The sequence below is a fragment of the Larus michahellis genome, chromosome 11, assembly GCF_964199755.1.
Source record: "Larus michahellis chromosome 11, bLarMic1.1, whole genome shotgun sequence".
Classification (NCBI taxonomy): domain Eukaryota; kingdom Metazoa; phylum Chordata; class Aves; order Charadriiformes; family Laridae; genus Larus; species Larus michahellis.
Window position 1 is genome coordinate 15,681,284 of NC_133906.1, and position 12,018 is coordinate 15,693,301.

The 12,018-nt window shown below is 52.4% G+C and overlaps 1 protein-coding gene across 5 annotated transcripts in view; it reads left to right on the plus strand.

Moving 5' to 3' along the window:
• The first annotated feature begins 271 nt into the window (after nt 1-271).
• Nucleotides 272-12,018, plus strand: part of SLC25A48 (solute carrier family 25 member 48) — a 28,491-nt gene continuing 16,744 nt past the window's right edge. For 3 of the 5 annotated variants that reach the window (XR_012589520.1, XM_074604286.1, XM_074604288.1), the window contains exons 1-5: nt 272-1,634; nt 3,534-3,577; nt 7,208-7,279; nt 7,851-8,103; nt 10,582-10,830. Coding sequence is in view for 4 of the 5 variants with exons in the window: in XM_074604286.1 (XP_074460387.1) it covers nt 1,589-1,634; nt 3,534-3,577; nt 7,208-7,279; nt 7,851-8,103; nt 10,582-10,830 (664 nt within the window). In the remaining variant the exon portion in view is untranslated. The remainder of the gene's footprint in view (nt 1,635-3,533; nt 3,578-7,207; nt 7,280-7,850; nt 8,104-10,581; nt 10,831-12,018) is intronic. The other 2 variants (XM_074604287.1, XM_074604289.1) reach the window with 2 other exon arrangements.

Here is a 12,018-nt window from a genome sequence, read left to right on the forward strand (position 1 = left end):
AAAATGTTTATTTATCAATAGAAATTAAAATACTAATTATTTCAGAAAAAAATATTATATTTTCAGCCAGTATTTTGGTGTTCAGGATTTCTTGTTTATAAACTCTCAACATTTTTCGTAGTTACCAGAATGTGTAGACAAAATACATTTCAACAAACCCCAATCTGGTACTCCAGGAGGGCAGTGCAGCAAACCTGATGCCAGTCTTTTCAGAAAGCCTCCAAAACTGATCCAAGGAACTGCTGCCTGCAGAAATCTGACCTCTGTGGAACAAAATTCTCTTTGGGCTGTAGTAAACCACAGCCAGATGGGACAGACGTACGTGCTCGGTGTCGAAGGGCCAACGCATCTTTTGCGGAGCAAAGTCGTGCCCCTGGAGTCCAAGAGGAGCTTTGTGGTGGAGTCGGTGAGCACAGGGATATCAGTGAGCTGGTTAAGGACCAGAAGGATGTCCTGCTATTGAGTAGCTTCATGCTATTCAGGTGTAAGACGTTAGATTTTACTAATTGAAGGTGCCACACAGGCCAGGCTGGGCTCAAAATCAGGTATTTACTCTTCAGGAAAGAGAGCCCGGCTTTCAGTCTCAATCAGAAAGGCATGTTAGGAATTACCAGAGAAGGGTTTGAGGTCAAAACAGAAAATACGTTTACGCTGCTGAATGCCTGGTTTGTTCCTATTACTTGTGGTTCTGTTTGCCCAGTTCAAAGACTTTAAAAAAAAAAAAAATGAGAGAGGAGGGTGAAAAGGAGTATCTTGCGTGAAAGGGGAACTAAACAGAGCTGGGCTCTTGACTCTGGGAAAGCCAGGAGGGAGAAGCAGGTAAGAGTGGTACAAGAAAATGGTGAATGCTATGGAGAGGGAAGGGGGTAGGGAGCGATTGTTCATTGCTTGCCAAAATAGAGAAAACTGGGATACGTCCTGAAAAGATAACACAGAAACTGGGGGTATCTCCTGAAAAGATGGGGCGGTGTGATTTCAGTGAAGCAAACGGAGATGTTTTTCAGTTGAGTAAGGCCGTGTGAGTTATGCTTTTTATCTCTGGACTTACACCTCTAATTTAAGTATTTATAGCATACTTCCCCAGTAATCCCTGGTTTTTCCCCCTTCATACGGAAACCCCCGGTGCTGCTTTTCCACCTCCTCGCTGCCACCAGCCCCAGGGTGAAGAGGAGCCTGGTCCGACCCCGGTCACCGGAGAGGCGGGGGGACACCCGCGCTGCCCGCCCGTCCCCCCAGCCCATCCCGCCCCGGTGTCTCCCCGCCGCCGGACCCGCTGCGGCGCCTTTAAGGCCCGGTGCGTGATGTCACCGCGGCTGGGAGACACTCCGCGGCGCGCGCCGGGCTGCCGGGGGCACCGCGCACCGGAGGGGACCCCGCGCGGGGGGGACCCCTGTCCGGAGTGTCTCCCTACCCGGCGGGACCCCTCCCCAGCGGGCACCCCCTGCCCACGGCGGGGAACCCCTTGTCCGGAGTGACCCCCTGCCCGGCGGGAGCCCCCTTACCCGGCGGGGACCCTTGACCGCAGCCCCCCGCCCCAGGCCACTGGGGACCCCCTGCCCCGCCGGCGGGAGGGGTTCGGCGGCGCGGCATGGGCAGCCTCCAGCTGCAGGACTTCGCGGCGGGCTGGGTGGGCGGTAAGTGGTGCGGTGGGCTAGGGGGGGGATGGCGGCGGGGCGGGGGTGGAGGGAGAGGGGACGGGGACAGGAGCCTGAGCGGGGATAAAATCCTCCGTGTCACCTACGCTCTGTGCCTCCCACCGGCGTGCTCGTACCGGTGGATGCGCGGGTTGCTTTGCTTTGGCTCAGAAGTGCAGTTTAATCCCATTTCCGCGGGCGGGATACTTAAGATTGAAGGGTGGGTACGGGTGATGCTGCTGCGGTGGTGGGGGCCGGCTGCCGGAGCCACTCCGCACGCCCCCGGCTCTCCCTCCCTTGCTCTCCCGGCTGGAAGCACCCCCGGGCTCGGAGGCGAACAGCCCGGGGCTCGCAGCAGCCAACCCGGGGTCGCCCAGCCGCACACACCCCCGGGGGGAGGCTTTGACTCCGGTACGGTAAACAGGGCGGCGATGCCGGCAGAGGTGCGGTATCGATCCCGCACGCTGAAAATGCTGATTGCAAACACCGGGAAAACAGATAGCAGAAAGAAAAGGGAAACGCGAATGTTCCCCCTGGGTTTAACAGCTGATAAGGGGCACGGCTGGGCTGCCCCGCTCCCGGGAGCGGCTGCAGGAGCGGCCGGGCAAAGGGGCAATCACAGCACTGGCCACTGCAGACCAGGGCTCTGCCCTGGCTACCAGGTTCGGGGTACGGATGTGAGATGGCTCACGGATCCTGACCGGCCAGCTCAGGTTAATAGGTTAGCTGACTCTAAAAAAACCAAAAAAACAACAAAAAAAACCCAAAAAACCCCCACCCCAGAACCTCTGCCAAAAGGATACATGAGATTTTGGGATGTTTGCAGCCTGCGGAGGCTGCAGCACACAGCCTGCCCCGCTGAACTGCGCTGTTGCCGAACACCCCCGGGAGCGGGACAGGATGCCCAGGGGGTGAACAGCCACCGGTGTGGGTGGCAGCGGCCAGTTTTCATGCATAGCACTAGACCACAGGTGGCCTCAGGTTAAGGTCCAGGAGGAGCGGGGAGATTTTATAACACATTTTTGAGTAAAGTCGTAACGTGTTGACCAAGGACATGATGCTCTTTTCAGTCCTAATCCACTATAGGTGGGAAATTTAATGTAGTCTCCAAAGCACTTGGGGACACTGGTTTGCACGGAGACTTGCAGATGTGGAAGCAGCACAAACTGTCCACCATCTCCACAAACACCCTGAAAACTGCAGGTGGTGTTTGCTATAAGCACACAAAACCATATCCTGGCCACAGCACATGGGTTGCTCCGTCTTCCCGGAGAAGAGGAAAACCAAACCGTGCTCTGGCCTGCCACGGGGGCTCCTGGCAGTGAGTGGCCTGGGGAGGACAGTGTTGGGGAATGGGCCAGTTTCTCCTGGAGAACCATGGGGAATGAAGCTGGATGGAACTATCGAGATCAATATGGAGCAGGATCCTCTTTATCTGAATCATCCCTGACGGGTAGCTCTATACACTGCTCTTAAAACAGCGAAGGATGGTGGTTCACAGTCCTCATCAGCAGTTGGCTCTAGTGCATCGCTATCCGAGCCAGGGGAAAGCATTTCCTCCTGTCTAACCTGAATCTCACCTTTTTGAGGCTAAATATTTGCATGAGCTTACAAGAGTGTGAGGGGGTTTGTTCATGGACAGAACATACAAATCCACCACCTCCTCTTCTCGATTGGATGCCTTTGAGATGTTGATGGAGTCCAGGAGAGTATCTGGGGGGGGCGTGGGGAGAAGAGGTACAAGTGTTTCTGCCCACCTTTTGCCTGTTGTTAGAGACTGCACTGGCCCAGTATGGCTGTTCCCGTGGAAATTTCCTCCTCCCCTATAAACCCATCGCTTCCTGTCCCATCACAAAACCTTCTTCAATGGTTTGTGTAATACTTTGCTTCCATCCCCAGGAGCCGCCAGCGTGGTTGTGGGCCACCCCCTGGACACCATCAAGGTAAAGACTTTGAACTGTGATCTCATGTCACCACCCAAAACCCCACCGACGGGGAGGTGGCTTCTCTCGAGATGATGCTTCAAAAGACCTTCACTTCCCCTGCCAGCCCAAGGGGGAATTTAGCCTGGGTAGAAAGGTTTTCATAGACTTTAGCCTTTGTTCCTCTCCTATGCTCATTTCAAATGAGAAACTAAAGGAACTGGCTGATACGTGCGATTTCCTCCGGTGAGGATTAATGCTGAAAATTAAACCTGGCCTTACTTAATGTGTGGTTTACCAAACTGTTCTGCCAATGTTTGATTGAACTTTGCCACAGACAAGTATTCAAAGGGCAACGGGGGAATTATATTTGTTTTGCCGCAGGCACATTTTTATGTGTTTTCCTAGTGTTGGCAACGCTGGAAGGGCAGAGTGCTGAAACTGTTATCCCAGGGCAATGAGATGCAATTATTCCTGCCAGACAATTATTCCGCAGAGGGAAGGAATTAGAGATGTAAGAAGGTATTTGCTAGCACGATGCAGACAAGCCCATGCGGACACCAATACAGCCTGACCCAAGCGAGTTGACCATCCCTAGTGATGCAGAGATGTAGAGGAAGATCCTGTTCTTTTTCCTTTCTCCTTTTGTACAGCGTGATAGGCATCTCTGCCCAGCTTCCATTGCTGCTCTGCCCATGTGCTCTCATCTGGTTCAAGCCTCATGGCTGGCACCCGGTGGGGCCGTCAGATGAGACAAACCCAAGAGCCAGTGGTCCTGGTTGCGCCTTAGAGACCCTCAGAGGGTGATGGGGAGGAGGCAGGGTCCAGCGCGGCCCCCCCCATGTCCCTTCTCCAGCCATCACAGCCACCCCCTTGCAGGCAGCCGGCTCTCCTGGGATCAGGAGATGGCCTGTCAGGGCACAGGCAGCGCAGGCAGGCTCTGCCCAGGGTTGCCAAGGCAATCCCCATCTCGGGCTAGCCATCAGGGCGTCACTGCCAGGTTTGGGGGAGTTTGGCAACAAGTGAGAGAGGATCCTGCTGGGAAGCATTGAGTTTCTGGCTGCCAAGAAAGAGCGAGCCCATCCTTCAGTGCTTATAAAGACAACTGTCAGGCTGACCCCTCTGCTGCCCTCGGCTTTGGGCATGGCCTGGGAATACCAAGTAGGCAGAATTGTTATCTTTCCAAATTTAGCGGAAGGGGAGTGGAAAGGAGGGTTTTTACACGGCGCTAAGATAGGGAGTGTAAAGATAGGACACGGGGTAACGGCTTCAAACTGAAAGAGGGGAGATTTAGATTGGATATCAGGAAGAAATTCTTTACTGTGAGGGTGGTGAGGCGCTGGAACAGGTTGCCCAGGGAAGTTGTTGATGCCCCATCCCTGGAGGGGTTCAAGGCCAGGTTGGACGGGGCTTGGAGCAACCTGGACTGGTGGGAGGTGTCCCTGCCCAGGGCAGGGGGTGGCACTGGATGATCTTTAAGGTCCCTTCCAACCCAAACCATTCTGTGATTCTGTGAAAGGGGCAGCTCAGCAGCACTCGCAGCCTCCAAGGCATGGGGGGTCCTTCCCCACCTGGAGGAGAGGTCAAGACTGGAAGACAGGTTGGATGGGGTCTGTGGTATCTGCACCATGGTTCCCATCCAGCAGGCCTCCTCCTCCAGCTGGCCCCTTCCCAGCGTCGTAGCTTCCATCAAACCCAAGCAGCTGTTTTTCCCCTGTAAATAGTTTTACATTTTCTCACGTTTTATCCTCCACATTGCATTCGTTTCCCCAGGACTTTCTTCAGTTGCTGGGTGTCACCCAAGGGCCCTGTCTAATTAAAACGTAACAGAAAGGAAAAGTTTCCTGAGGAATATCCAGCTGCCATCAGCTGACTTTCACAGAGAAGCCAGCGGGGATTTCAGGGCTGGGTGTTAACAGCTTCGTTAAGGGGCATATGTGTGAGAAGCAGCTTGTGAGGACACTCAGTTAGTCAAAAAATGTATTAACTTGAACCTCTAAATACCTGGTTACTGTGTAAAAGGAAAAAAAAACAAGCCCACGGAGGCAAAACAGAAATGTCTGGCTAAGTGTGCAAATGAAGCCAGGAGGGAATGCAGGGCTGTGCACCACGGTCGCCCTGTGCCGAGCTGCGCCAGGGTGCCCCCCTCATCCCTGCTCCCCCCGGCGGGAGTCACGGCACGCACAGGTCTGCACCCACCGCCTCTGCGTTGCACAACGTGCCCCGCGTGAGCCGCAGCTGGCATCTGCCTGTACCAGCTTGTTTGTAAGGGCTCGGTAAATATTCTACTTTCGCTGCCGCCTTCCCCGTGGCCTCTGGCCAGGTGCGGAGCAGTGCTCGGGGCTCGGTGCGGGCAGATGGATGGATGGATGGATGCAGCATCCCTGGGGTGAAGGGTGAGCCCGAGCTTCTGTCCTTTTCTCTTCCCCACCTCCGGGTCCCCCTGCGGCACGCCGCCGGCGAGGCTCTTGCAGGGCTCTGGGCCAAGCCGTTGTGTAATTCAACCTGCTCTTTGCTGTCCAAAAGCTCTCCCCAGGCATGAACTCTGGAGGACACTCACTCCTTTGGGCTTTAAATTCCCAAATAACATTTCTGCTTCACCCCCAGTGTAAGTTGGGGCTGAGCCGCCAGAGGGGACTGTGTCCAGCACAGGTCGGCATTGTCCCTCTGGGCTTCATTGTGTCATTCCTGCTAGCAGCAATGCTGACGGATGTGACCAGAAATGGTGTCCCCATTCCCTATAAACGTCCCCAAGAGAGCACATGTGAGTGTCCTCCGATAAAAATATGAGCTCCGGCCTCATCCGAGATTAATTGCTGCAGCCCCAGCTCCTCTGACCCAAACAGGGTTTCCACTTCCTCACACACCTCTAAGCCCCCAAAATGCATCACTTGTTAGGATATTTTTATTGCAAACTTTTCAGCAGCTTGAATGAAAGATGGTGTAAATATGTGTGCGCATGTGTGTATATATATGTGTGTGTGTGAGAGCAGGGAAAGCATGTTGAATCATACAGGCTTTGTCGTGATTTACACGCCATTTCTCACAGCTGTTGTAGGCATTTTTTGGAAGGCATATGACCATTGCTTTCCAGAAACAAAATGTCTTTGTTGGACATGATGTAAAAAATGTATTTTTGAGTCAAGCATGGAGAATTTCCAAACTATTTTGGCTCCGTTTAGTATTTCTACGTCTTAAAATCCACCTAGGATGGGAAGGGCCCTGGAAGCCTCCCAAGGGAACTCTCCTCTCCATCCTTCAGCAACACATCCCAACCTCCCCCGAGAGTCCCCGGATGGAGGAGACCACATCACTCTCCGATTTCCACATAAATCCGGACCTTGCCAATGACAGCTCTGCACACCAGCGCTCTGATGGGCCAGAGTAGCTGGTCTGGACTCCAGAGCAATTTGACAGTCATCGATTCCAGATGTTGCAGAAAGTTTCAGACCTCTCAGATCCCCTTTAGCCCCGCTTCTGGCAAAGTTCAAAGGGGGTGGATGCACGTATATCTTATTTTATTGCTCTGTTTTCTTTACAACTAAGGAAGGCTTAATTCTCAAAGCAAAGTGCACATTGTTTATGTAGCGTGAGCTTTCCCTGGGCTGGAAGCATCAGATTTTAATTGCATTTTATGAATGTCTTTTGCAGACTCGTTTGCAAGCTGGACAAGGGTATGGCAATACACTCAGCTGTGTTCTCACTGTGTACAGAAATGAGTCTGTAAGTACTTTATCTTACTTAAAATGCACTGGTAGAAAATGCAAATAGATAAATACATGAAGCAATTACACAAAGTCACTGTTGACACCAGCAGTTATATGAAGATCAATAAAGCTGGTGCAACTGAGCCTGCAAATCCCTATAGCCGCCTCTTGCTTAACTCAAAGGTAACTCTCTTGGTTATTCCTATAGGGAAAAGGCAGATCCCTGGCAGGGAGTGATAAATGACACTGCCCATGTTCCCGCATGGGTCAGGGTGTTACCTCCACAGGGGATGGTTTGCCCGTACCTGCTGGCAAAGCTCAACCGCAGGTATTTTGCTGACTTTGGTGATGCCAGCACAGAAGCTGGCCAGAAGAGGGACTTTTACGTGGGTTCTTGTGCTTTCAGCATATCCCGTATTCTGCACAATCTTTACAAGTCTCTAGTATGAATTAATTAGCATGTACAAACAGCCGTTTCCAGGAGACACCTGCTACTTGGATTTACATTTCTGGCCCAACAGACAAGTTGGTTTTTACACTGCTCAGCCCTGTTCGCTCTCTTAACTCCTGCTCCCTTCCCTGGGTAGGTGGCCGGCTTCTTCAAAGGCATGTCCTTCCCACTGGCCAGCATCGCCGTCTACAGCTCCGTGGTCTTTGGCGTCTTCAGCAACACGCAGCGGCTCCTCAGCCATTTCCGCCACGGAGACCCGGCCCGGGCGCCAGTGCTTGCCGATGTGGCTCTGGCCAGCATCGTGGCAGGGTTCATCTCTGTGGGCATCGGCACTCCTGTGGACCTGGTAAAGATAAGGCTGCAGATGCAAACGCAGCCGTACATCGAAGGTAAGAAGCAAGAGTTTCTTTTTCCTTTCTCTGCCAGTCCTCGGTGTTTACTGAGAGCTTTATGACAATTTTGCTTCCAGGCCCAGCTCTCTGCTGCCTTGTGCCACCACCTTGAGCTGAAGGTGCTTCCTCCAGCCTCAGGATGGACCCCATCCTGCGCAGCTCGAGGGGAGGGTTTTTACCAATGACATTGATCGGATCTCCGCTGGCATTTCCTGCTGATTGGCATCTATAATGAACACATGGGCAGGTCTGCTCAGGACCAGGAGCCGCAGGAGCTGCCTTCCCCACAAGCCATGGGGCAGGAACAGCAAGTCCCCGGGCTGTCAGGTCCCCTGGAGATCCCATCAGCAGCATCACAGCTGCCAGTGGTAATGCCAGCTCCCCATCTACTGCTGCACATTCTCAATCCCACATACATTTGCCCATAAACCTCCAAAATTTCACATGTATATTGGAAAACTGCTGGCTTATTGGGACAGGGTTCCAGGTACCCAGGCACAGGCAAGATGGGTCAGAAGGGGACACCGGCAGGATTGCAGTGGGCAGCTGTAACCTCTCCAGAAGCTGCAGGTAGAAGGATTTGCTTCTGCTCGAGTGGAACAGGTTGCCCAGAGAAGCTGCGGATGTCCCATCCCTGGAGGTGTTCAAGGCCAGGTTGGACGGGGCTTGAAGCAACCTGTTCTGGTGGGAGGTGTCCCTGCCCAGGGCAGGGGGTGGCACTGGATGAGCTTTAAGGTCCCTTCCAACCCAAACCATTCTATGATTCTATGAAACCCCACCGACCCCATGCACAGCCAAAGGAAGAGACGGCACAGCTTCAGAGCTTGACAGATTGTATTTCAGCAGTTTCACAAACACCTTTCTCACGATTACAGTTGTGGTGTTTAACTGTGGAATATTGACATTTTTGTATTGCTTTGATAAAATACTATTATGTCCATTTTGAAAAGCCTCCATGCAGCTCAGCAACCTAATGCCCTTTCCAAAAGCATCTCAGTCCCCTGTATCAGAAGGGCCAGACTCTGAAGATGTCAAGGCTTTCAAAGATGCAGCTTGGCACCAGATGTGGTTAAAATCCATGAAATTTGTGTGCATGGCCTTAAATTCATTTGGAAATCTCACTCGACACATACTGGGAGGCATGCAAAGTATCTAAGAAAAATCTGTCCTGAAGCATAGAATCATAGAATCATAGAATCATAGAATCACAGGGTTGGAAGGGACCTCTGGAGATCATCTAGTCCAACCCCCCTGCCAGAGCAGGGTCACCTAGAGCAGGTTACACAGGAACATGTCCAGGCGGGTTTTGAATGTCTCCAGAGTTGGAGACTCCACCACCTCTCTGGGCAGCCTGTTCCAGTGCTCTGTCACCCTCAGGGTAAAGAAGTTCCTCCTCATGTTTAGGTGGAACTTCCTATGTTCAAGTTTGTGCCCATTGCCTCTTGTCCTGTCCCCGGGCACCACTGAAAAGAGCCTGGCCCCATCCTCCTGACACCCACCCTTTAAGTATTTATAAGCGTTGATAAGGTCACCCCTCAGCCGTCTTTTTTCCAGACTGAAGAGACCCAAATCCCTCAGCCTTTCCTCATAAGAGAGGTGTTCCAGTCCCCCAATCATCTTTGTAGCCCTCTGCTGGACCCTTTCCAGCAGTTCCCTGTCCCTCTTGAACCGGGGAGCCCAGAACTGGACACAGTACTCCAGGTGCGGCCTCACCAAGGCAGAGTAGAGGGGGAGGATGACCTCCCTCGACCTGCTGGCCACACTCTTCTTGATGCATCCCAGGATGCCATTGGCCTTCTTGGCCACAAGGGCACATTGCTGACTCATGGTCATCCTGTTGTCCACCAGGACTCCCAGGTCTCTTTCAGCTGAGCTGCTCTCCAGCAGGTCTGCCCCCAACCTGTACTGGTGCATGGGGTTGTTCCTTCCCAGGTGCAGCACCCTACACTTGCCCTTGTTGAACTTCATAAGGTTCCTCTCTGCCCAACTCTCCAACCTGTCCAGGTCTCTCTGTATGGTGGCACAGCCTTCCGGTGTGTCAGCCACCCCACCCAGCTTGGTGTCATCAGCAAACTTGCTGAGGGCGCACTCTATCCCCTCATCCAGGTCATTGATGAATATGTTGAAGAGGACTGGACCCAGTACTGACCCCTGGGGAACACCACTCGTCACTGACCTCCAACTAGACTCTGTGCCCCTAATCACAACCCTCTGAGCTCTATCTTTCAACCAGTTTTCTATCCACCCCACTGTCCATTCATCTAACCCACACTTCCTAAGCTTCCCTATGATAAGCATCTAAATGTCTTTTTAAAATGGACCTAAGTGTTCTTTCCAAAAGCCTTCTTTCCCCACTGTACATCTTCATTCCAGCAAAAGAAAATGGATAGCAGCAATTTCTGTTGGATGGCAGTGGGCTTTTGAGAGGAGTTTTGTAGCAATAGAGCTATTATAACAGTTATATTTTTTTTGCAGCAAACATTAAACCGAAGCCCACAGTTCCTGGATTTCCTGCGTACCGAGGCCCAATTCACTGCTTTAGGACAGTCCTACAGAAAGAGGGGATAGCAGGAATATACCGAGGCATGGGAGCAATGCTTCTGAGGGATGTTCCTGGGTACTGCCTCTATTTCATCCCTTACACATTTTTCTGTAGCTGGATTAACCCTGACGGATGCATTTCCCCTAGTCCCTCCTCCATCTGGCTGGCGGGGGGTGTAGCAGGTAAGCACCTTTTTTCCCACAACACTGGGCAAAACAAGGACAGGAAGGTTCCCTGGGGGGGTGGCTCAGGGGCCACCACATCCTTCCGATCACCAGGAGAAGACAGGGGGCTAAATGACCTTCCTCCCCTGGGGCCAGGTCCCCTGGCACCACAGCTGCGCTTTATGACTTGACAAACTTTATGGAAGTCATGTTATCAGATCTTCATCAGGCTCAATGTCAGTGACAAGGAAAAGAGCCGGCACCTTCACCTCCCTGGATGTCTCACGGCAGCCTGAGTATCACATTGCCAGTGATACACAGCAGCCAAGATGCCTCCAGAAGAGGACTTCAACCTGTTGGCTGCCCACCAGGAGGGCGTGCACCCTACCCGCGCGCAGCAGAGTTGACTCTTACTGATCTTCTCTTTCTTTTTTTTCCTGTGTACACCTGCCCGCAAGACCAGCATGCTCATTCCCCACCATGCTTACATCTGTGAGGTCACCCCTACACCCACTCCCCGTTTCTTGGCCATTTCTCAATTGCAGACCCCTAAATGCAGATCAATCCTTAGCTCAGGTAATGATTACAAAATGCCCTCTCTGTTTCTTCTGCAAATAAACAAGAGCCCTGGCCCATCTGAACAGCTTCTCTAGTATGCCCCCACACTCACGTAGCTCTTGTCTGTCCAACTGGGCCATGTATTCGGGTCATACATTGACCTTTCCAGAGAGGCAAAACATCCCACTCAGCTGCAGGCTAATCAATGTAAATAGAGGATTTCTTTATAGGAGTGACGATGTGTCTCAGCTGTGTGGAGCTTAATCCTGGTTGCATGAGATGGACCAGCCTCTTATTTGCATTCTCAGCTCAAACTTTGCTTTTCAGCAGTATTATCTGAGGACTCCGGGTGTTTGGTTTTTTTTAAATTGCCCTAAGCAGCAGCTCCCTGCAGCTCAGGCTCTTCCCGCGGCATCTCCATGCTCCACCAGAAGCACGGCAGAAGATGTATTTGCACCTGGGGGAGCACCTCCTGGGCTCTCTGCATTTGATTACCAGCGTATCCCCCAAAATCTCACCACTTCCTCCGGAAACAGGGAACTTTGCTCCCAGAAATACCGTTCCTGTGCCTGAGCAGGGTGAATGCACTGAAACAAAAATCCCATGAATATGACGTGGTAGACAAGAGGTGAATTTCTGACTTCACTG